The sequence below is a fragment of the Nyctibius grandis genome, chromosome 2 (assembly GCF_013368605.1).
Source record: "Nyctibius grandis isolate bNycGra1 chromosome 2, bNycGra1.pri, whole genome shotgun sequence".
NCBI classification, from domain to species: Eukaryota; Metazoa; Chordata; class Aves; order Nyctibiiformes; family Nyctibiidae; genus Nyctibius; species Nyctibius grandis.
The window spans coordinates 117749908-117775972 of record NC_090659.1 but is presented as its reverse complement, the minus strand read 5'-3'; the positions used below and the strand labels follow the sequence as shown (position 1 = coordinate 117775972).

The following is a 26065-nucleotide window of genomic DNA, read 5'->3' as shown; positions in this document are numbered from 1 at the left end:
GCACCTCTCAACCTGGTGTACCCAGATTACTATCAACAGCTACTGAGGGTGGTTTGCTCCCACCCCACTAACTATACCAGAAGTGAATTAGGGAAGACTCACACAATCCCTTCTACCAGATCAGCTTTTGAGGCAGAAAACTGCCAGTGGGGTACAAAATACCCAACCAACAAAGCTGCATCTGGACAAAGACATTCCATAGTCTAATTGCATGTCTTTTCTGGTTTACAACTGTCTTGTTTCAGACCATAATATGTTTGCCTAGCACAGTAAAAAGGCATTGCCAGGTCTTAACAAAGAATAAAAAAGTGCCAGGAATCTCCAAAGACAATATAACCTCTGAATAAAAACAATACAGTTCAGTCAGATTCTTCCTTGTATATTCTGTTTGTAAACCAGCACTGTAAATCATGAAAATCATAGAAGTCAATAATTTAAAAAAATGCAACTTTATACATAAAACCAGCATATGTTGCAAGTAAGATATGCCACGGACAAAAACATACGCAATCTCTGTGCAGTGAGATGGAAATCTATTACTTTTATTTTCTGGGCCACTGAACATCCCAGCTGCATGAAAAGATGAACTCTTCTGAGTGTAAAAAAAAAAGTTTCAGTTTGTACAGGGTATCTCTCACAGCAAAATAGTAGTTAATTTCAACATTAGTAGCTTAACATTACACTCTAAGATAAAATCAAAAATATTTTCATACAAACATAGCTGGAAACAGATAATATCCTCACCCTTCAAATTGTGGCATCCTTCAGGCGGCCTGGTACTTACCGTCTGTTACACTTTGCTATTTCATCAAAAACAAGTTTCCACCGGGGTCGTCCAATCAAAAGCCTTGAGTTTAAAGCTTGATATTTTTCACCAATTATTTTCTGCAAGAAACAAAAAATTCCATTCTGCCTGATTTGCAAATTGTCTCATATCACCCAGGGCTCCCATTTCTGACACTGGCTGACTTACCATATTGCTGAGGTGTAAAACCTGAGCACAAGTATCAGACAGTTGTGATTAAAACTGCAGTCAGCTCATGCACCAGTACCTCTGCTCACTGCCTTTTCAATGGCTCTCCTTGGTGTTTGTTATACATTGTTCCTCTTGCAGCTGCTCATTAATCTTCCCATTACTTTTAAACCAATTTACTTAAGCCATAAAACAATAACCACGCTCCTATTACTCATTCCCTTATTGGCTTTTAATGCTAATCTGGAAGAAACACTGCTGATGCAAAAATCATATTTCTGTCTGAAGTCTTGTTTTTAACTTTGTACAAGTAACCATTAAGATGACTAGGTCTGGAAAAGTAACATTGGAAATCTTACATTTCTCCCTGAGAGTACTTTGCCAGCTGTTTTGAGCTGCTGTAACAGCAGAAAGCAGCCAAAACTGCTCCCGGGGTGGGTCTCAACCCATTCCAGCAGTGCTAACTCACCAGCATTTTGATAAGGTCAAATGCCCTTCCTTTGCAGGGCATTTGCTTTCTTTGGTTTTCAGTCCTAATGCGATAGAAGGGCAGAGAGAAGTTACGTCTTATCTAGGCTACTAGATTCGCTCCACTGCTGAATGACTCGAAACATAGCTCGTACCAGTGCAAACACAGAGCCTTGTGTAACCCATCCTCTGTTGGCCTTTTATGTTCAAGAGGCATTTGCTGAAGGATTGGCTTGGCTCCCTGTTGTCGCACAGGCACGCTACTTCTGAATAAAGGGAGCACAAAGCGAGACTGCCCGAATTTTGGTAGCAGTCAGCACTTTGGACTAACATCAGTGAACACAGAAGCTGTATGGCAATGGAGAGTTGAGTTTAACTCCCCCTTGAGAAATCACAAGCAGCATCATATTTCATGCCAGTTTTGTTCAACAGCCACAAAAGAAAAGTGACTTTAAAGAAAGACTTAAACCAAAGTTGACTTAAATAAATTCAGTAGCTGCTTGATACACATTATTAGAAAACTTGCTTTGAATTGTCTGTTATTACAATCTTGCTGTGGCATTGCAATGCAGTCCTGCTTCGCGTTTTAATTTTAACCTAACAATTGCATACCAGATTCATCAATTAGGTATTTTCAAGCACCCCATTCCAGTTGACAGACATCATCCAGGCATTAAATCTATGGAGTTGTTCATAACTACTGTAGCTATCACAATCCTTTGGGCATGGTTTCTCACTGCATTTCATGTTTTGTAGTAATTGTTAGGTTTGGTTCTGGGCCCGCTGCAGTCAATGGAAAGCTTCCAGATGCAGCAGGGTAAAGAATCAGTCCTAGGCTCATATGCTAAATAATGTAAAATAAGATCATAAGGGTAAATAGCTACGGGAGATGCCAAGAGTTGGGGAATTAGCCCAGCTTTGGGGTTGGTAATACATGACAGTTGACAGTTCAGTATAATTTCCAGTCTCATACATCAAGAGATTTGTAACTTTTCTCTATATTTGAGGCAAAGAAACCCAAAGCTTTTAAAAATTGCTAGTTTCTCTCAAAATATTTATTTGAAAAGAAGATCTGAGCTTGCAAGCTCCTAGAACTATGCTGTTTTGATTCTTAGCCCAGAAATGATGCAGATTTCCCACAAAACATGGCCAACTGTCTGCTCCATGGCCTGGCCTGGAAGGACCTCTTTCCTAGAAAAGGAAGACATGGATTTCTGCCCACATCTAATCAAGTTAAGGCTACTAGACCAGATTCTTTTAATGCTGTGGGGATGGACTTGCTCTCTTGCCCTAGTAATTAGTCAGTCACTTGAGTTCATGGCCTCATTTCCTGTTTTTACCATCTGCAGTAATTCCCTTTTGCATTTGACTGACAGTTTGCATTGTTTACTACCCCGAGGTCTAGTTCGGGTTACAAACAGCGTTTAGCCACATACCTGTATTCCATCTGTTTGACTGAGGTACAGCTGGATGTTTATATAGTCTGGTCGATTCTCCTGCCAAAGCTGGGTGGATAATAAAAACAGCTAGTGAAAAAATATCCCTTCTCTCAATGTAAGTGTAAAGTCACTTGTGCCTACTATCCTGAGGACTTGGGTCTCTGCATCAGCAAAGCAAGCTTTTTAATGAAGAAGATACATTTGCACAGCACCCTTTTGTGCACTCCAGAATGTTGCATATCATGCTGTGTACAAAATATTATTTTAGGAAGCTACACTGCTCTTAAAATCTACATGAAATTGTATATCCCCTTCCCTTCTCAGTCTGTCTACGAGCCAAATGGCTAGAGACCACTCAGACTCCCCAGCCTCCACGTTCTTCTTCCATCTCATAAATTTCACAGATAAGTGTCCAGACAACTGGAACATGCCAACACTGTGCAGTGAGATACTGGTGACAGATACTCAAACTGTTTTGTGCAGCTCCAAGAATAAATGGAGCCTGGGTCAGGTAGCCTGAGGAGATGTAGTGCTGGAGCTTGCTTGTTTTGAGCAAGGTTGCCTTTCTCCATAGCATGCCAGTTGTGTGGTGTGGACATATCCTGCATTTATTAAGTTGTCAGTATCACTCCAAGCAACACCCATTACCTTGTTATGCAACATACAGAGCAGATCAGCAAACCAGCGGAAGGATTCAATGTCCCTGCACACCCAAATGAAGTAGAGTCTTCTGAGCTTGTAGCATTTCCAGTCGTCACTTGAAAATAAAATGTTTGTGTAATGAAAAATTATCATTTAAAAAGGAAACATTAATAAGGATGCTTTATATTCATTAGTGGAAATGCGAATTTCCATTAGAAGGTAACTGCTAAGTTGTTCTTCATCCTACGATACATCAGACACTGAAATGACCAATGCAGCTTATTATGAGGATCCTGAGAATATTAAATCTAGCACAGAGCTAACACCCTTCACAGATACTATTTCCACATTAGGATGTTGTCAGCTATACAGATTATTTGGGCAGCAAATATGGATTCATGCATCACCATCAAACTTCTGTTTCAAAGCAAAGCAGACATTCTAAGTTCAAGTGTATTATTAAGTCAATTCTTTATTAGGTTTATAAAGTGACCTATAAGAGAAAAATATTGACAAATGCAATAATGTCAGGACTTAATTCTGGCTTTATATGTGGAAGGCTCTGGTTGATTATAATTAATACTCTAGCAAAATCACAAAGACCAAATCAAATCAGAGCTCCACTGTGTTAGGGAACTGTGTGATATATTACAGTCCTCAGAAAATGCTGGCGGGGAAAGTGCAGTCATGGGCAGACTCTGGAGTTGTATTTAGAAAAACAAGACTCTCGTGTCAGATTTCTAATGCAAATAAAACACAAATACAGCACAAAAGAAGGACTGGAATGAACTGGGAAAGAAAATAGAAGTGAAAAAAATCCTGATGATTAATGAGTTCAAACAAAGCACAAATATCCAGGAAGTATCTTCTTAGTTAACCAGTGCCATTTTCTGTTGCTCTGATCATTGATAGTCAGTGCACAGATTGTTTCCTCCTTTTCCTCCTAAAATAATTTTCAGATAGGGAAGGCCATAGCCTGTCAACTTCCAATGCTAGTCCCAGGAGCCAACCCCAGTCGAAAAGTTTCATGATACATCTCACCATACCCATTGTGCATTATTTCAAACTCTAGGGTTGCTGGCATATCCATCAAGGGTATTGTATTAATAATTTACCTAAGAGTGATGACTCCAATCACTGCCTTGCCTCCCCATACCCCTAACCTCTACTGTAAGCCCAAGGAGCAAGGACGGACACATCCTCAGCAGCATGTAGGGGCTGAGAACTCCCCTTTTGTGTCAACTCCACATAGAAAGAAAAAAAAGTGCGTTAAGAGCGGAGAGTACAGTGTCTTTCAAGTCCTGATTTTAGCTTTTTTATTTGTAAACTGTTGACCTGCAGAGCAGGATTTCCTCCATCTTTTTCTGAATACCTACACTAAGACAAGCCCTTAGGAAGGGTCACAATCTGGTCAGATGTGACAAGATAACTACAAGCAGTAGCAAAGAAAATAAGTGCCTTTCACTCTAAAAAGGATAAAAGAGAAAAATGCAAGGCATTTTGTATTGAACTGCTGTAGCTTAGTAACAAAACACCACTCTCGATGATGAAACATTGCAGCTGGACAAAGAGGCTGGACTGCAAGACTTCATGAAACAAGTCAAGCATAGATTTAAAATAGCACCTCAGACACGTATGCTTGGGTCTACCTCCAGCAAGATATACTATGCAATAAAGGCACAACCCCCCATTACAACCGAATCCACATGTATATAACACTTCTTGTGTGTTTCTATGTTACCACTGCCCATAATAACAGCAATTATTTTTAGATCCTTCTGCATGAAAGCCACAAGCTTTCCTTAATGTAAGTTGTATTTCCTTAGAAATAGGGCATCAGGTTCAACAGTTAAGTGGAGGGAAGGGCAGGAGCAGGAATTAAATTGTGTACATACAACAGGAACACAACTGAGCAGGATGAATATATTGACGGGCTTCTGATTTCCCCCAGACCTGCATGTTCTTGACTCAACAGGACTGGCCTTGCTGCTCTGCAGCGCTGGCATCGTAAGGTGGTTTGCATGTTCACACCTGCCAATTTCTGCTTCTAAGCCAGGGCAAAGACAATGGGCAGATCATCCGCTAAACCAGTGCTTTGTTGATGTTTAAATATTGAGAAGGAAAGCAGGCTTAGACTGTTACTTTTTCCCAGAATCACGGAATGATTCCCCTGTATAATGTTACAGTGCACAACTGTTACTGGTTAACAAAGGCAGGTTATGGGATCGGCTGCTTGAAGCCCATTCATGGCTTTATCCAGATAAATGGACATTGCAAAAGCTTTTGGACACTAACCTTTTATAGCAATGTCTGTGCAAGCTCCTACAGCCTCTGATAACACACTGCTAGAGGCAAACACCTCATTAGCTGCTGTTGCCCCATTGTTATCATCTGTGACATTTTTGCTAAGCACTGTCAAAGATAATCCATCACGAGGAAAATGGCCATCTTATGCACCTGGGCCCTAGGCTTTCAGCAAAAAGGTATCCTCTTTTTGAGAGGATGATCAATACACTCTCAGGAAAAGAAAATGAAGGAGCCCAAGATGGTCTTAGAGGGCTGCAGCACTGTGAGACAGGTGGGGCTGATAATTTCAGCAGCTCTCAGCACTGTCAGGTCCAGCCCAGATCAAGGACAGAAGAACGTGCATAGCATCTAAATTCCAGGCTGTAATTTCACTTCGGAGTTAGAGCTGGCCACTGGCATGTTCATCTTAGAACACATATTTCACTTGTGCGTTGTAAAACACTCCCAAAGCCAGCTAGCCTTTCAACACTTCAGGGAAGGTTTGCTGCTTTGGTTGGCTGTTTATACAGTGCCTATGAAACAGGGGTGCTTAATCAGTGACTGGAGCTCTTAGCCAATAATCTAGCAAAAAAAAGAAAAATCAGTAGCAATCATAAAAGCAAGCCTGTTTCACACAGAGTAAGATTTGGTGGGAACCATGCTGTCAATGTGACAGAGAAACAAGAGGTGAAAGGTTTAGTCTGAATGGAATGTCGAAAACTTTAAATTAAAAAAAAAAGAGAGAAACAAGAAAACAAAAGTAAAGAAAAAATAAAATTTAAAAAATTTTAAATTTAAATTTTTAAAAAATTTAAATTTTTAAAACCTAAAATTTAAACTTTTCAAACAGAGTTAAACATCTGAATGCTATCTGAATCCAAGTTGATCCCTTTCCTTTAAAACCTTAAGCTCACACATTTACAGAAGTCAAACAGACCAGGAGAGCTGGCCCTGCACTTCCAGCACAAAGACTGTCACAACTTCCTCACTCTCAAAAACTCACTATCATAGTCCATAGCCTCATCTAAACTGGGACTAGAGGAACAAGCCTAGCTGAACGGCTGTGACTACATTAATCACAGGCTAGGCTGGTGGCACGATATAAAGGTTAGTGCCACTGTCCCAGCTCAGGTGCATTACTGGCACAACTCAACCACAACTCTTTGGGTTACAAAGCATGTATGAGCTGATTTATGCTTTTCAGGGGACATTCCAGTCCTCTACCTCTCTCCAAGGAATCATTCACTTATGTTATGCTAATGAAAGTTTTTAAATACTCTGAAAGTCTTTCTGACATGCGCTACTATGGTAAATTGAGGGGAAATGGCTTTAAAAGGCTTAAGCTCACTTACAGCAGTGTGTTGAGTACTGATGCAAATGGTGTAACTCCAATACCTCCAGCCACACAGAGGCTGACCTCATAGTTCAGGGATTCCTCAAAGGGACTTCCAAAAGGTCCATCCACATACAGTCTGCAGAGAAAGCAAAAAGAACAGTTTTAGAGAAAGCCACTAAAATCAGAGAAGAGAGGAAAAGAAAAGTAGGCTGGAATTAGTATCCTACAAAGAATTTGTTTCAATTTTTTATCAGTCTTGGGATGCAGAATATGAAAACCTTTTTCCTGGAAAGTTTTGTGTGGAGAGAAACCAACGTACAAGTGGTGTGAAAAATTGTTATATGAAATCTCTTGGCACATTCCAGCCATTTTTTAATCATACAGGTCGAGGTGACTAAATTATGTCTGCCCTTTGTGTCTGGTATTAGAGGGCAAAGAAAGTGCTGCACTGGAAACAATAACAACTTGATGGGTCATAAGCAGGAAGAGAGTTTGGCTAGCCCTGCCTAGGAGGTTCACCTCTTGAACACCAGAAACAGCTGAGATGGACAAAGGGGTACAAAAATCTATTTTTTGTGGCTTCTCATAATGCTTTTCAAGGGCCTTCAGGGAATAAAGAAGAGGTGACATATATCCATCCTGCAGCGAGCAAGAGGAACAAATTAACATCTATCTACTCCTTCACTTCACATCCAGACCCTTGGGAATGTGATCTATCTCAATCATACAGAATACCTGAAGAGGGGGAAAAAACACTGAGCTTACCTCTTTGACTCATGCCTCTCATTCTTACAACAGTTTTGTCTACCTGTTTTTAAAGATCATTTAGGAGACAGAGCCCATTTCCAACCCATTTTTAATACTTCAGCTACTGCTGGAAAGTCAGTTGACTATAATTTAAAAATGGGCTTTTAGGCGTCTTCAAAAGGTTGACCTCCAAATTTTTCCTACACTGCTGAAAGTCTGACCAAGGTCATCCATAGATAGCTCAAAATTGATTTGCTGTAATATCTCTAATAGATTCATATACCCCCTATTTTACTCATGGAATACCAACTGCATATCTTACTTCACTAATAGATTCACCTTTAGAAACTATTATGAAGAGAACTTCATAATAGTTTCTAAAGTACAGTACATTTAGTCAAGGTCCATTTTGTGGATGAGTGGTTCACTGGATCACCACATTTTAGGTAACCGGTGCATACAGCAAAGCGTGGTGGGACCAGCACTGTGTTCATCAGCTCAGTGACTAGGTATTTGCTCACAGCTAGGCTGGCTGACATCAACCTTTGGCCTGAGTCCACGCAAAAGTTCCAACATATATTATTTCTATACACACACACATACTGGTAGTATTATGCAACTCAGCTAGGTACTATTTGTCTAATAAAAGGCCACAAGCTTCTCCTTTATACCATCAGCCAGAGAATTAAAGGCAGAAGAGACATCTCTTTTCATAGACAAAGTCTTCCAACCCTCATCTGATTCTTTCCTTTTGGGGGCTGGATCTTAGCCATAACTTAAGATCTCAGTCTGATCTCATTTCTTCTAGTTTTGTGGTCTGACCCTTGGCATCTTACCAGTCAAGACAACATCTTGTCGGGGTGTCTTTGGTCAATATGGTCCTTTCTAGGAAATTTCTTCCAGAGCTCTGCTATAGCTGACATCTTGATGCCTCATATGTTAGGCTCCTTCTTCTACAGTGTCTTATCTAAACACTGATAAGTACCTACTTTCTGATGCATCTGGAGGCAAACAGGCTGATATTTAACTATGCCCTGTCTTATAAATTCCTTTCTTGGCTCTTGGTCTCCTACCTGGAGAGAAAGGGAGAAGACAGTGGGCCAGCCACAGCCATCATCAGAAAGCACTGGAAGTGCTGGCAGTAGACAGTTTAAATAACAAAAATTCCTCACTGATATTCATAACCAATCAATCTGCAACCCAAATACATTTATTCTTATTTCTATCTTTGTATTCTGAAGTCACTATAGTATTCTACAAATGTTCTCTTGGAGAATCTCAAAGCTTTTCAATGTCAGGTATGTTAGTACCAGCATGATGAGAATACTACAGAAACAAATTCACTCCTTACTTAGGAGAGACAAATTCTTTTGCACAATGGGGCCAAGGAAAACTTCACTGGACATACAATATAAACAGAACTTTAAGTATCTTCTCATTAAAAGTTTCCTGCTACATAACACTTTATACCCCATTTGCTTAACAAGGGTTTATTTTCCACTAATGAAATGATACCACTGCTGGTGCAGAGTGCTGCAGCAGCTGCTTTAAGAGATCTTCTAAATGTTGCACTATCATTTGACTGAGGAGGTAAAGGAGCATAAGTCTTATTTAAATAAGCAACAGGGGAAATGTGGAGAAGCATTCTGAAATGAATCTGGTCCAGGGGACATTTAGAGAGAAGTTCACAAATGTTATGGGTCTCAGATGTATATCTCAACAGAGATCTAATTTTGGGATATCAGTGTAGGGAAAAAAAAAATACTGGATAACGAAGACCAGCAACTGAAGTCCACTGTCATTCCTAGCATACCTCTTATACATATGTTACCCTAATCAGATCCTGCCTAGCTGGTGAAATCTGGAGAATTGCTCCTGAAGGTATGAAGGGCATAAGCATAGGCCAGAGGGAAATTCCTGGCATTTTGCACAAGCTGCACTAACTTGCATTTGGATACATAGAATTAAAGCCAACGTTTTGGTGGAAAAAACACAAGCAAACAGAACAAAAGCAAACTAGCAAAGGAGATTTTTCCAGAAATTACCACAGTGGATGTGACAATAGTCATATACTATAGGGGTGCCACTTAGCAGAACTGCACTTAAGCCTCCTTGAGGACTATCTGAACTATGTATGTATGTCTGATCTCAGAAGGGACTAAGCAATTCCTGGGAAGTCTGAGTGCCACTGAATACCACTGACATGATCAGGAGTTGAAACACACAAAACTAGATCTGGTCACTGAAAACCAGTCAAGCACAGTGCATAATTCCATGCCAGAAATTCAAGAAACAACCTTCAATTAAATATGTATTTTGGTCAGATTGCTCCAGTTTGTGGCCCATTAGCCCCATCTGGCCTGCAAAATATTTCTGTCTGCCCACTGTGTCTTCCTCTGAGGATGTAAGGAGCAGTTGTTTGGACAGCAAAGGCAATCAGAAGAGCCAAGAGCTTCATACTGTGCCTGCATGTGGCCCAGCACAGAACAGCCAGAAGTCACCGCTTCCAAGTGTGAGAAAGAGAAATGAGGAAAAAGCTGGAGAAATATTGCTACTGCGTTAACCCACTCCACAAGACTGCCTGAAAAGACTGATTCCAAGGATAACATGATCTCCCTGGAAGATTTTGTTGGATGTCATAAACATGCACTTTTTAATCCCATTTTACTATGGGGATAATTTATAACTAAAAGAAATGAGACTCTGATGCCCTGATGAAGGTGGTCAGTTAGGAATGGATTCTTCTTTTATTTAAGTCAGTGGAATTAAAAAAACCTCCTGATGGTGTATCAAACAGTGCAGCGACAAACAGAGCAGCAATTCCATCATGGATTTTGCAGAGATTATGCAACTTTCACTTCCCCGTCAACATGTTTCTCCTTTCATTTGGTAGTACTGAAAAGTTTTGCATAAAAGCAGTTCATTATTGCAAATGAAACCTCACAGCATTCAATAAAAAGACAGATAAGCCAAGGGGTAGTAAGATGACTTTTTGTTTCTTGAGTTGTGCCCAAGATGTATCACACTACCATGCTATGCTCTCCTATCCTCCCAGCTTTAATTTAATTAACATGAAGGAAGGGAATGGAATTTTACTAAAAGTTTAGAAATTCTCCCTTTGGGCAAACTTATTCAAATAACAAGTTGTTCTTTTCACATGTATTCATTTCCAGTCTTGGGAGTGCTCTCGGTTATTCTGGTACAATTTCTTAGCTCAAAAACAGAAAAAAAGGTCCTCAAAGCAGAATATATCACAAAAACAACAGAGTACGTTATTAAAAAGCATCTTACAGATAACTGGTGAACATATATTCTATTTAAAGCACACTTACATTCCACAGTACAGCGGTACAAAAATATCCCAGCAAGCACCAAGACAGCTTGTTCCAGTGCTGGGCAATACAACTGCACTAACATGGGGATGTCCCTAAACCAAGGGACACTGTCTCAGGGACACAGGCAGCTGTACTGCTTTTGAGACCCAAGTTATTATCTTCCATAAGGAACCGCATAGTGATGCATGGCCCACATATCTGTCAGATTTGGACCTCAGTGCCATGCTTTACTGCAGGGTGTAGGTGCCCTTAGAAAAGCTTAATGTTTATTTTGTACTTCACTACCCAACTGTAAATCCTGATATTATACCATAGCTTTTTTTCCCAGGCTCTTTGGAAGCTACTGTGAGACATTATCAGGGATATTAGTGGAATAACAGATGGATAGGGGAATTAATTCAAGAGCTTGTAGGAAATTTTAATTAAAGAAGTATCAGCATTTGCAAGCTGAACAAAATGCTTGGTACAAAGTACTGCACAGAGCACAGAAAGTGAAGTCCTAGTCTGACTGAAGTTTGTGGCAAAACTCTTACCGATGTCAACACAATAAGGATTTCACCCAGCAGTATGAGATTTCTTATCCTTGGAGCAGTATTCAGTTACTAAGACCCAGGTGTAGGTATCTTTGTGTGAGCACAGAGTAAGTCCCCGATACCGTCAGAAGAGGTGCAATCAATACAGTTAATGGAGCCTACAGAGAGATTCAGGATGTGACGAATTGCTCGCTATGTCTACAGACAGTACTGACTCAATTAACAGGATCTTAGAGACCGGTGTCCCTCGGGAACAGGTGAAGGCCAAGGAGAACTGAAGTGGCGTTAACACCTAGCCTGAGGCATCCGAATCCAGACCTAGATCTCCATGGAGAAAACTCGAGCTCAGATACTTGGCTCACACACAGACACCTACATTTAGAAGTCTTCGGCTGGAGCTGAATCCGTCCCTGATATCCTATGAAAAGCCCATGTCATTGACTTCAGTAGGTTTTGGATAAAGTTCTCCAAAATGAAAATAAAATCAAGTGAACAACGCTCCTCTCACACTCATTCTCCTCTTTAACTTGCCCTACTAAAACCAGAGCCCAGTACTGCCATGATGGATACAGCCTGAGAACTCCAAGGAACCGGCTGTCTGATGGCTGCAATGGTCTCCTTACGCTCTTCTGCTGCTGTAACTCTTACGCACCAGAGAGCGGCCATCACCTCCCTCTGATAACACACAATACCAGCCTCCACCCTCATGTGATAAATATTCAAACAAGTGCCTTCACGTTCCTCCCACACTGCCCTTCATGCCTGGGAGGAAATCTCTGTAAACATCTGCAGAGCTATTTCATTATCCCCCTTCAAATTCCTTCCTAAGACTCTTTCCTCTAATATCTAAAAAAAAAACAATAACAAACCAGAAGTTGACAGTAGTTAGTGTGCCAATGTGCTCGCCATAGCTCAGTCATACTCTGGCCCAGTATTGTCTCACTGTTTCCCTGAATTTTGCTGTCTGATTGTATCCATCTGTTGTCTCCTGTTCTCCTAGTTTAAGTTGGTTTGGTCAGGACAGTCTCTTTGCTGTGTGATGGCGTGTATCAGGATGGCTTCCTAATGCATGACTGGTTCTGCAGGGCACTAGGATAATACAGATAAATGAAGAATTACTTGAAACCATCCCAATCTGAAGTTTATATCAGAGGCAATCTTTCATATGGTGGCTCGCAGAAAGCAAAACTGACTACAGAAGTGTTCCAGACTACTTTTGAGTCCAAGGCTCACAGTTTTCAGTAACAACCTAGCTACAACTAATTATATAATTTTATTTTTCAAAGAAGCTGCACTTACTACTATTGAAGATTTTAAAATATTTTCTGCAGCAAAAATCAAGACAGCTGCTTCATCTTTCGAAGTCAATGTATGACACTTCATGTCATTATTTAAACCTCAATTAATAAGTGTACACTCTGACACTATTTTTCCAGAGGGTTTGTGATTATTGACAGCATTTCAGTACCAACAGCCTTTTACAGACGAAGAACCACCACTGAACAAAGCACTTCATCCTTGGTTTGGACGGATTTCTGAAACTACGATGGCTTTCAAGGTTTAAAATTGTAACAAAATGTGACATCTGGCATGTGAGATCAGAGATTCCCATGTGTTCTCCTGACATTGTGAAGGATGATGTTTTCATTAAAGAAAACTGCAGCCCCTTAGACAAGTAAGCTTGCAAAACCCAGTGGGCCCAATTAACTTTATATACTATTTCGTGCACAATTGCAGTGTGTTATGATTCTAAATCAGATTTCATTAGGCATCTTCTCCTTTTTTTAATAGCTTGAGTTTAATTTCTGATTAGTTATTAATATTTTTTCCTTTCAACTTCAAACATATTCTTATAATATGTACTAGAGCTTGTAGAAGTTTCCTTCTCTCTTTTACAGAAGTTGCTTCCATTATCAATTGGTGAAACATCCAATTATAACAATGTAGATGGCTCAGAACCCTGTAGAATCAATTAGCATAATATTTTCTTCTCACAGAAACATGCCCAATTATCATTATTTTTAAAATTCTAGAAAAGCTGTTGGTTTTAGTACATCTTAGTTCCATTTTTTTTCCTTCCTGGCTGGGCAAAACAAAACAAAATCACCCGTTCTTCAGCTTATTATACTCTGAAGGGCCCAGAGATGACTGAAGAAGGATTTCCATTTCTACAACATCCTTAGCAAAACAAAATATGTTGAAGGCATGATGACAAGGGCAAGAAAGTGGAAAGCTCCATTTTCATGGATAAGGCTCCTTCTGTAAATCCTGAACTGAGATCCCTGGTTGTCTATGAGAAATATATCCTATCCTCAACATATAGTAAAGCCTCATATCCTATGCAGGCCAGTGAATGTGCCTATAGGAGTAGATTCCCTTCAGGGCAGCTTCATGAAGCAAATAATTACTGGTTTGGGGGTTTGTAAAATATCTTTTCTTGAACTTAGCTGCCAGGAAGGCTAGAAAGAAATTCTCTAAAAATTGCTCAGACAGTTGAGGAGTGACGTCTGCAAGATAATGAGAAGGCAACTTCAGATGGCTTCCAGATGTTCAGTGATGGTCAGACAAGCTCATTTCCTTAGGGAGACAGCCTCTTATCTAGAAAGGGATATAGAAAACTGGCAAGGCCAAAATGGAAAGAAAGAACACCTGCTGAAAGCTAGAGTAAACCATACATAGAATCATAGAATCATAGAATTGTTTTGATTGGAAAGGACCTTTAAGATCATCAAGTCCAACCAGTAACCTAGCACTGCCAAGTCCACCACTAAACCATGTCCCTAAGCACCACATCTACATGACTTTTAAATACCTCCAGGGATGGTGACTCCACCATCTCCCTGGGCAGCCTCTTCCAATGTTTGACAACCCTTTCAGTGAAGAAATTTTTCCTGATATCTAATCTAAACCTCCCTGGCACAACTTGAGGCCGTTTCCTCTCATCCTATCACTTGTTACCTGGGAGAAAAAGTGACTGACACCCACCTTGCTACAACCTCCTTTCAGGTAGTTGTAGACAGCGATAAGGTCTCCCCTGAGCCTCCTTTTCTCGAGGCTAAACAATCCCAGATCCCTCAGCCGCTCCTCATATGACTTGTTCTCTAAACCCTTCACTAGCTTCGTTGCCCTTCTTTGGACTCTCTCCAGCACCTCGACGTCTTTCTTGTAGTGAGGGACCCAAAACTAGTTGCAGTAAAATGGCAGATTACGGATGAGATCATCCAAATTGGAGAAGGAATTTCTGAAGCAAACACGAGCTTGTAGATGAATCTGCATATAGATTCACAGGCTGAAGCTTATGAAGCTAACATAGAATATACTGCATTATATCATAGACGGGCTCAATCCAGCACTGACCATCTTGACTTCTTCATTGTTTTTCTCTGAATATGCTCCAAACTTCTTATTTCAAGTTCTGTTTTTTAGAGTGAATGGCCCATTATTGTCTGCACTGTTCTAATTTCAGTCCTGCCAAGGCTCTATATAATGGCATCACTATTCATAGGTGGTAGTGTCATTATTATCACCTTTCTAGACATACAAAGATGCCTCTGTACAGCCCTCTGGCCTCTTGGGTTATTCAAAATAAAGAATTTTTCATCCCTTGAGTTTCTAAATTCCTTCAAGCTCTTACGTTTCTACATGCTGTAAGAGTATCCATGATAACAGAGAGGTCTTATTTTCAACATTTCTATGAGTTTTAAGAAGCTGAGAGAGAACAGGTGCCCCCAAAGAAGGGAGATGAGCAAGTGACTTGGTGACAGACAGAGAGGGAGGGGACTAGTGTTTAAGTACTTCAAATATATAATTCCTCTCATAATCTTTCCCACCCTTACTTTTCATAAAACTCCTGAGGGTTGCAACCCACTGGGTGTGAAACACTGCTGTAGGGCAAGGTGACTATAAGGCACTGAAGAGAACAGAGGCTGGACATCACAGAATACATCTAGCACAGAGTCAGATTCTAAGCTAGAGGGGCTTCTCCTGTAGGTCCAATACCAGTTCCTATTGACCAGGCCCCCTGAAGTTGCTCTGTGTATATACAGAGAAACCACACTGTGTGTGACTGGTCTTGTCAGTCTAGAGAGACAGAGCAAATCCTGACTCTTAAGACTTCTTGCATAAAATCAGTGTCCTGCAGCTCCACACTGGTCAAGCTGATCCTAGTCATGTTCATTGTCATTGTGAAATGCAGATCACAAGACTGTGCTTCAGGTCTGACCTCAAATGCCAGTTTTGATCGGTCAGAGAGGAAGAGAAGTCCAGCCTTTTAATCCCATCTCCCTCATGCTGATCCACTGTCATTTCTAGAATGTCATTTATATCCTCAGCTATGTTCTTCCTTTAGGTGAAACCAGGTAGCCACACAAGCCAACACAGACCTCCCCTCCTCCAGATCAGGAATGCTTAATTTAATAGGTTTAATTCTCTAATGCACTTAGAAAAACGCTGTCACAAAGTGCTAAGTATGATCTTAATATTTCCCCCACCCCACGTCACTATTTCTTCTTTGATGATGATAATTTCTCTCTTGCTGAACTGTCTGACATTTCTGCCTATTCCAACTCATCTTCCTTTTCTTCCATCCACCTCCTGAAATTTGTCAGATCATTCAGAAATTTCAATCCATCTGCTCTGAAATATACAATCCTCCCTGGCCCAATATCATCGGAGGATTTAATTAACTTGGTGTTTATATCTCCCTCCTTGTCATTCATTACTTGATATGTTGAAAAAAAGTTGTCCCAAGATGAATTACTACATATTTGATACCTCACTCCTTTTAAAACTGTTTGCTTAAGAACTATTTGCTGCTCACCACCTGTCAGCACTGACTTTTTAATTTTTTCTTTTTTTTTCTTTTTAATACGCTGTGCTGTATTCCTATTTAGACAATACTTTGCTAAATTCCCTATGGAAAAAAAAAATCTGATTCCAAGACAAATCAAATGGCAAAAATGCCACTGAATTCCACGATACCAGGATTTAGTGGTACAGGACTGAAAGGTACATTGACAAGCGGATATCCACTATAAAAGTGGATATATATAGCAAGTCTACTTTTTACTATTTATCCTGCTTTTGGATCCTTAATGAGCAAATAAAAGGAAAGGAAGGACAACGTTACACAAAGGAGTGTTTCTAGAGATTCATTGTTTTATGGTTTCATCTGTCCAACTGATGGCCTTTATCTGCAGACTTGACTGATACACAGTTTAAAAAAGGGTAACTGATAGCTTCATATCTCATTGGAGAAGTCTTGCCAAGACAAGTAAGTGAAGGAAAGGGTAAAGATGACTGTGGATAAAGGCACCAGCCCTGTTATTTCCTTGTTAATTCTATTTCATCAGTTTGGTTAACCTTACATGACAGTGTTCAAATACTTGAGTGCACAGGGTTTTTTTACCACCAGAGACCCAATTAAAATTTAAAAAATTAATTTAAAAGCAGTTTTGGCACTTTTTTCTTCTGTGAACAAGTTTTATGGTGCAATGTCCCTTGAACTTTCACCCTTTAAGGGACCTTCAAGTGCAGAGAAAAACAGACCCCCAGACTCAGCAAAATCAAGACACTTTTTTTTTTTTTTTTAGTAGATGCTAAATATTTCATCCATGACTCTTCTCCTTGGACATCATAAGGAGGATGGAACAGGGGAAAAACACAAATTTAATTGACTTTTAATTGTCAAAACATTTCCACATGATGCTGGCTATTCATGATGCTGGCTATGATGCTGGTGCCAGAATTTGAGTGCAGGGTCAAATAACTAACAACGACGTTAATTCAGTGAGGAGAGTTCGTCTGACCAGGTATAGCTGGCACAGCCAATGCAGAGATAAACACATTTCTTAAGCTCCAGTGATGCTCTTTAGAGTTGCTTGTAGCCAACCTGCTCTGTTTTGCTATCAAATGACTTGAAAAAGCCAGCCCAAATTTTGATAACTTCTGTTTGCACCAATCCCTTAAAGTAGATATCTTTATTGTAGTGTAATCTACACCAAGGAAAAGAAAAGTTAACCATCAACCACTACACAGCTAGTTACTGCCATCCAATAATGTGCAGGCAAAATGCACAAAGACACACACAAAAAATGCATTAAACGGCAAAGTACTGCTGCAGATGGGGCAGGGAAAGCTAGAGAAGTTCCCCATCTCAGAGGTGCTGCTTGTGCTGACTCTGAAAGAGGGAAGCAGGGGCTGAGCCCCAGGGCACAGCCCTTCTGCTGCACTTAAAGCTTGGAATTAGATGCTCAAGTGTGTGCTAATGGCACCACGGGTGAAAGAAGCCTTAGAGACACCAAACTCACAGCCTGTTTTCCCCTGGGGCACAGCGATCCACAAATAAATTATCAAGACATCCCTTAAATCCTTCTCCCCAACACAAGACAGAAGGAATTCAAGCTGTCTGTCACTACCAGCATTTGTTGCCTGTCACAGAAGAGCAGTGCCCAGAGGCTCTCGGTACAATCAGAGTCCTATGCAGCTGAACAGGCTCATTTTATTTTGCTTTGCTGATCCCACAAGGTAAACCTGCTCTTTTGAATTAAGGTATCTTTCTCCATGCAATGCGTGGACTGTGCACAAAACAGAAAGCTACATCTGTCTTTTCCTCCTCCCTGTTCTCCTTCCCTCCCTCCTTCCATCCTCCCCACCAGACCACACAATATTCAGCATCACTGCTCCCTTTCAAGCCATTTGGAAACCAAACTTATATTAGAGTGGTTTTCTTTTTCTTCAGTTCACCAGCAAGTTTGACATATGTGAGCTGAAGCACAATTTCATGTCATCTCCTTGAAACAAAACAGGGTCGACAGAGAGGCTGGCATGTAATGATTGTCCTCCATAGAAAGTTTGCTCTTTCTGCAGGGAAAGCAGCATAGCATTTCACTTGGACAAAACTGAAATATGTAACCAATGGCTTTTATACCCTTCAGATGAGCTGTGATCCTTCAGGACAGCAGCCCCTGCCCTTCTCACTCAGAAATGCTGGCACAGCAAATGAATTGCCTAGTGTATCACCCTAACTAATGGATTTTGGTACTGTCTAGTCATTCTTGCAGGTTATACTAAAAATTTATACAAAGCCTGATTTCAGTTCACAACTCTGCCAGATTTTACCTTATATCAGGTGGAATGTAGTGCCAGTTTCCTGGATTTGAGCCAAGTGAGTGGGATCTCTCCAACACACTTCAAACTCTTACTGATGAAACGATTAGCTGAAATCCTAGAACTACTTCCCTTGTAAACTGCAGTGGCAGGAGATACTCTTGGTATATTCTTAAGATCACAGAGTTTCACCTTCACAGTGAACAAAAGCCCAGTACATCTGGTTTATGACCCCTTCGCAAGATAACATTACTTCTACATGATTCACCTCATCTAATTTGAAAATACATCTGGGGATGAAGCACAAGAAAATAAATGGCCCAGTTCTGCCACCATTTCTTTGGCCTTGCTCTGGTATTAGTACCATGAGATGGAGAAATTGTCACCAACCACTTCCATTGCTTTATTTTCTTTATAACATAAGAAGTATGGTACAAAAAACCTCCTACAAATAGCTGTTAAAGTCTTTTGAGATTTTTGAGGGGATGCAAATATCTTTATCTGTCTTGGAGAAAACACTGGAAATAAAGGCTTGCATTTCAAATATTGTTTAGGAAGCTTCAGCTATCCATGCAAAAAAGGACAATTTAATCTATTTTAAGACCTTCAGAAGTGGTTTAGCAGAGGGAAATCAATATAATAAAGAAATTCAATTTTTTATGGTGATTTGTCTAAAAGAAGAATTAATTATATCTTAAACATTACAATATTAGAAATCACCAACAGTAATGTATCTAAAAAACTATTTTATTCTGTAAAGATATGGTATACAGTGAAGGAAAACACAAAGCTATAATATCCTTAGGCAACATCACGATGCACCATGAAGTGGAAAGCAAGACCCCAGTCCTCAGAAGTGCTGAGGCATTGGCTTTTGTTAGACACTTTTTAAGTACTTTTTGAAACCAGACAGGATACAGAGAACACTTACACTGACAACTGTATAAGCTGTAGTATATGTTAGTTTCCATACTGGTCAAGTGTATTTGGGGTAGGAGGACTGACCCTGCTCCTGGGGTCAAAAAACCCCATGTGTTTTTTTGGAATAGGCAGCAATTTTGCCTTATACAAGCTCCCAGAGGAACGAGGAAAGTTCCTTGCAGAGTTTGGTTCTAAATGAGTTTCAACCATACACAAACTTAATTTAAACCTCATAGTACAAAGACAACTCGACAGCAATGGGTAATTAAGTCATAAAGCAAAGTGTTACATGAAAGCTATTACGCTCTAAAGCAAATGATTTTAGTATCTTTTCTTTCTGGTCAGTGCCTATAACACAGCTTCTGTCATTGCTTTGGGGGGAGAAATATGTCACTACATTCATGATACCAAGGAAAAGCATTGCTAGTTAGCTCACTCGACATATGTAATGCCTCATTTTAGGTGCAGATGCTTAGACTGGTAATTTTCTGACAACTCTCTAACCCACAAAAATTTTCTATTAAAAAACAACCAGGCATTCTGAATATCACCCAATTTATCTTCGCCATCCAACAGTTCAGTACATATCTTCCATTCAAACAGATTTTGTGTTAGGACTTATCTACTTTAGTCTCCAATTCTGCTCATGAACACCTCAGCTGGCTGATTAGGCAACACTCAGAAAGGATTTGACAGCTAATATCATGGGCAGTTGCCGTTCTGCAGCTGCTAACAATGTTTTCCAGCTGCTAGCTGTCTGGCTGTTCAAAAGGACTTGTGATTCTTACAAACCTCTTGACATGGTTGTAGAAGAACTTTCTTTAGGGCTAGGCTTGGGCCACTGGGCACAATATCCCAGTAGCCAACTCCCATCCCCATGACTGAGGATAATCAGCAGCTGGAATAATGTACTATAGGATGAGATGGATTTTCTCCTACTGCCAGTTTTTAAGACTTGATAGTTACTTTGGAGCTAAATTCTAGCCTCAATGCTGAGACATCTTCCTCCATGAAGTGTGGTTAATGCACATATTTACTTGGAGACGTTCAATTCAGGGTGCTCCAGTTGGCATCCCACAGCCCAGATCTCCTATTCATTTCTCAGAAGAGACAGGGGACAGCTGTTAGATCAACATGGGCATCTTGCTGCCCCTGACTATCACCAAGAGCTTAAAGCCCAACTTGTTGCATGAAAAAGAAATGTGAAGTGTTTCCCTCACGTATACTGAAGAGCCTGGCACTCAGAATTGAACCATTCCACCAGTGCCACCCACCAAAAGATTGCTAAAACTCAAATCTAGTCTCATGTCCTGATGAGAACAAGCCATTCTTGCCCATTTTATGCAAAACTAGAACATCATAACTGTCTCCTTTGGCTTGAAGGTTCGTGGTCCTCTCCACTCTTACACAAAGCATACACCTGCTTTGCTACCCCAGGAGCAGCAGCAGTGTATGCTGCTTTCTAAAGTATTAAACGGCATGAAGAGGGACTTGTGGTAACATTCAGATGTTTATCTAACAGTTTTCCTGCTTCTTCAAACCTTGTTTGGGGAAAGGCTAGAACAGCAATGAGTGTTGCTAGATTTCTGTCCTCCTTAGAGACCAGGAAATACAGTTTTTGCTTATATGTCTTACAAGAAATATAAAGGAAGACATGGTAGGCAACTCCTTTTTCTCTCCCAGTTTCTTTCACATGTTTAGGGGCATAATATTGTCCATTTTCCCCTTTATTATAGCTGGGATCTTTCTTTTCTCCCTTTTTCACCACGACTTACCAACAAAACACCAACAAAAGATGCTGCTTCTTTTAACAGGTTCTATGAAAGAAAACAGCCTCCGAGGTCTCACACTGAAAGCATGGGGCCAAAAATTAAATTGCTAATGTGCAGGTGGGCGTATAGGAGTGAACGAATGATGCTGTTCCCTTTTATCCATAGAGTCAAGGAGGAAGTCACTTTTGTCAACAACCACAACTCTTTAGCACTTGTTTTTCTTTTTCAAGAGCCTGGTGGTTGGATTTCTGTAGCTACGGTAACTGTGAAACTATTTTTAAACTAATATAAGCCATTATTTTAAAAACTATGCTAAAACTGGATATAAGGCCAGAAGGGATCATTGTAATTCTCTCTTGCATAATGAATCAAAGAGCTTCACTAATAATTTCTGCATCAAACTACTATAACTTCTTTTTAAGCTGTTTAAAAAAACATCCTTCAAGACTTCTGGTGGCAGATAATTCCCCACAGTCTCACACTGCTGCTCAGTAGCAGGCAGGTATGTATCAGTTAAATCAACAAGATTTATCAAGAACCATGCTCATGCTCCCAAACAGCAGAATGAAAACCAGCTGTAATGTTTTGTCTTATATCAATCACTTTGAACAAAGCAATGATTTAATCTCCCAAATATTTTGAAATGTTTAGGCGTCTTTTATTTTCAGTCAGCCCTTTCCCCTTCTCAACTGCAACTATTGCAATGTTTTGCATAAAACAGTTCATGACTGCTAATGAGCTACAACTATACTATGATAAACAGAGCTACGTTAAACTTGCATTCTAGATTGCTTGGTACTTAAAAAGGAATATATATGCACATGGAGCTTCGATTTTGCGTGTATGTTTGATATTATGTGGATGTGTCCACACAAGTCTTTGTAGCCTCTAAGCCCAAACATGTAGTGCACAGTATGAATTACTGTCCTCTTTCTTCCCATTTTCATTATGGTTTCAACAAAATCTAGATCCAATACTTGCATTTTTAGTGACGTGATTATTCCTATAACATGACTGTTGTTTTTTTTTTTTATAAACAGCTACCAGCTAACAGCTACCCCATTGCCACTGTTGTTCTTATCATTTGGTAAAAGTCCCAAATGACAGCAAAATGCCCTTTTCTTATAGTGAAGGTTTTATTGCCACAGAGCTCAACCCTGCACTGGTCTGCAAACTCTACAGGATAACCTGATACCACTGCAAGTCATATTAAATAAAAAAAAAGGATTAAAAATAAGAGACAAAATCCCAAACCACTAAAAAAACCTACAAACACTCTTCTCTATAAACAGTTTGACTTTCTTTTAAATGTCATTATGGATTCCTTAAGCAGGTATCTCTTTTTTTATTAAGTACTTAAAATTCTCTGAGACTCAGGTTTTCTGAGGGCTCAGTGCTGCTGGTGAGATAGTTAGCTTCTAGCCTGCATTTTGAAATAAATCTTGGAGCACTTCAAAAACAGTAATTTTCATGCTTAATGTACAATGCTACACAGAGCATTTAAAGTGCTTGTGTGGGCACTTTTGAAAAGCTCCTTCACTTGGCACTTTCCCATCTGATTGCAGCAATATGGGCAGGCCACATGTTTTTGCAGTGGAAAACAGGATAGATGCTATTTTAGATGAGAGCCAATTGCACACAACTGAAATGACTGTGGAAGACCGGGTTTCCATTTCTGGCCTTGACCCCAGCAGAATTGTTCCTGGGTGACACTGGTAACTCACATCAGAGTCCCATGCCTTAGTTTCTCCTCCGTAACAAGAGAACATCTTTTGTAAAGCACTCCACGGAAAGCCTTTTATAGAAAATCACTCTATGAAAGTTCTCCATCTCTTTTTAAACTTAAAAATTTCCTTGCCTTTACAATGAAGACTGAGTGACAAGCCCATAGGTCGTGATTTTTCCCCTTGTTGAACACCAAGGAAGATGTTGCCTTTGTTTCTAATGTAAACTGAATTGGGTTTCTAGGCCATGATCCTGCTAGCTGCTCTCGTGTGTGCTTAAATCTGGGAGTCGGGGAATCTCAGCGGATGCACTGTCTGGGCATCGTCACTTCCAGCAGTCACAACTCACTACTTTCTCTAGTTAGACACAAATCATTTTCCTCTAAAAAGAAAAACGTTCTCAAGACAGATACAAATAAGATACAAGTTTTATTCCTGGGGTATTATTTATGAAGTATTATCAGTTTCTTGGCTTGGATCTGAAGCTGTAGTAAACTGGCATGGATTCATCACAGATCCATTATCATTAAAATGAGTAGCAACTGGGAACCAGATGGCACAATGGTTTAGGGCACTAACTTTCTGCCGCCTATTTGTCTAGACTGCTCCATGATGAGAATTGAATAACACCATTTGGCTTTGTTTGAGCTGAAATTTTCAGCAGCTTTTCAAAGATGACCTTCAAAAATGTATTGGAAGATACATACATATATATAAATAAAAATCAATATCTTGTATGTTCTGTTTTTTTTTGTGACATGAAAATGACCAGTATTTTTGTGCATACACAAGAAGTCTACCTTAATTTACTAGGAATATATGGCAAGGAAAGGTTTGTAAGTTTATGACTGATGGAAATAAATGTATTTGGAATACTCTGTTATTTCATGACCTGCTAGGTTCTAAATTAACTTTTTTTCTCCGAAGTTCAACAGTTTGTCACTCCATTTAAATAATAAGATAGTGTTCAATTTACATTGTCTCCCTATTCAACTACAAAGAAGCGCTGTTATTTCTCCATATGCACATTATGGTAACAGTTACCAAAATACTTTCTTAATTCCTGACCATGTTTAATAGAAAAAGGAAAAAGGAAAAAGGAAGAAGAAAAAGAAGAAGAAGAAGAAAAAGAAGAAGAAGAAGAAAAAGAAGAAGAAGAAGAAAAAGAAGAAGAAGAAGAAAAAGAAGAAGAAGAAGAAAAAGAAGAAGAAGAAGAAAAAGAAGAAGAAGAAGAAAAAGAAGAAGAAGAAGAAAACGAAAACGAAAAAGAAAACGAAAAAGAAAACGAAAAAGAAAACGAAAAAGAAAACGAAAAAGAAAACGAAAAAGAAAACGAAAAAGAAGAAGAAGAAAAAGAATAGAAAAAGAATAGAAGAAGAAGAAGAAGAAGAAGAAGAAGAAGAAGAAAAAGAAGAAGAAAAAGAAGAAGAAAAAGAAGAAGAAGAAGAAGAAGAAGAAGAAGAAGAAGAAGAAGAAAAAGAAGAAGAAAAAGAAGAAGAAAAAGAAGAAGAAAAAGAAGAAGAAGAAGAAGAAGGAGAAGAAGAAGGAGAAGAAGAAGGAGAAGAAGAAGGAGAAGAAGAAGGAGAAGAAGAAGGAGAAGGAAAAGGAGAAGGAAAAGGAAAAGGAAAAGGAAAAGGAAAAGGAAAAGGAAAAGGAAAAGGAAAAGGAAAAGGAAAAGGAAAAGGAAAAGGAAAAGGAAAAGGAAAAGGAAAAGGAAAAGGAAAAGGAAAAGGAAAAGGAAAAAACAAGAATAGAAAAAGAATAGAAAAAGAATAATAGAAAAAGAAAAAAGAAAAGAAAAGAAAAGAAAAGAAAAGAAAAGAAAAGAAAAGAAAAGAAAAGAAAAGAAAAGAAAAGAAAAGAAAAGAAAAGAAAAGAAAAGAAAAGAAAAGAAAAGAAAAAGGAAAAAACAAGAATAGAAAAAGAATAGAAAAAGAAAAAGAAAAAGAAAAAGAAAAAGAAAAAGAAAAAGAAAAAGAAAAAGAAAAAGAAAAAGAAAAAGAAAAAGACAAGAATAGAAAAAGACTAGAAAAAGAAAAAGAAAAGAAAAAGAAAAGAAAAGAAAAGAAAAGAAAAGAAAAGAAAAGAAAAGAAAAGAAAAGAAAAGAAAAGAAAAGAAAAGAAAAGAAAAGAAAAGAAAAGAAAAAGGAAAAAACAGGAATAAAAAAAGAATAGAGAAAGAAAAAGAATAGAAAAAGAATAGAAAAAGAAAAAGAAAAAGAATAGAAAAAAATAGAAAAAGAAAAAGAAAAAGAAAAAAAAGAAAAAGAAAAAGAAAAAGAAAAAGAAAAAGAAAAAGAAAAAGACAAGAAAAGACAAAGAAAAAGACAAAGAAAAAGACAAAGAAAAAGAAAAAGACAAAGACAAAGACAAAGACAAAGACAAAGACAAAGACAAAGACAAAGACAAAGACAAAGAATAGAAAAAGAAAAAGAATAGGAAAAGAAAAAGAATAGGAAAAGGAAAAGGAAAAGGAAAAGGAAAAGGAAAAGACAAGAATAGAAAAAGAATAGAAAAAGAATAGAAAAAGAATAGAAAAAGAATAGAAAAAGAATAATAAAGGAAAAGGAAGAGCAAGAGCAAGAGCAAGAGCAAGAGCAAGAGCAAGAGCAAGAAAAAGAAAAAGAAAAAGAAAAAGAAAAAGAAAAAGAAAAAGAAAAAGAAAAAGAAAAAGAAAAAGAAAAAGAAAAAGAAAATTTTGAAAAGTTTGAAAAAGAAAAAAACAAATTATTAGAAAGGGACCTTTTAAGTGAGCCTTACCCTGCAAGAAAGTTTTATTTAT

At 38.9% G+C, this 26065-nt stretch overlaps 1 protein-coding gene across 2 annotated transcripts in view; it reads right to left on the bottom strand.

Moving 5' to 3' along the window:
* NOX4 (NADPH oxidase 4) overlaps positions 1–26065 on the bottom strand; it is a 116064-nt gene that overhangs the window by 6039 nt on the left and 83960 nt on the right. For both annotated transcript variants that reach the window (XM_068422814.1, XM_068422805.1), the window contains 4 exons: positions 7161–7280; positions 3529–3637; positions 2878–2946; positions 785–885 (listed from right to left, as the gene is read on the bottom strand). In XM_068422814.1, coding sequence (XP_068278915.1) covers positions 785–885; positions 2878–2946; positions 3529–3637; positions 7161–7280 — 399 coding nt within the window. The remainder of the gene's footprint in view (positions 1–784; positions 886–2877; positions 2947–3528; positions 3638–7160; positions 7281–26065) is intronic.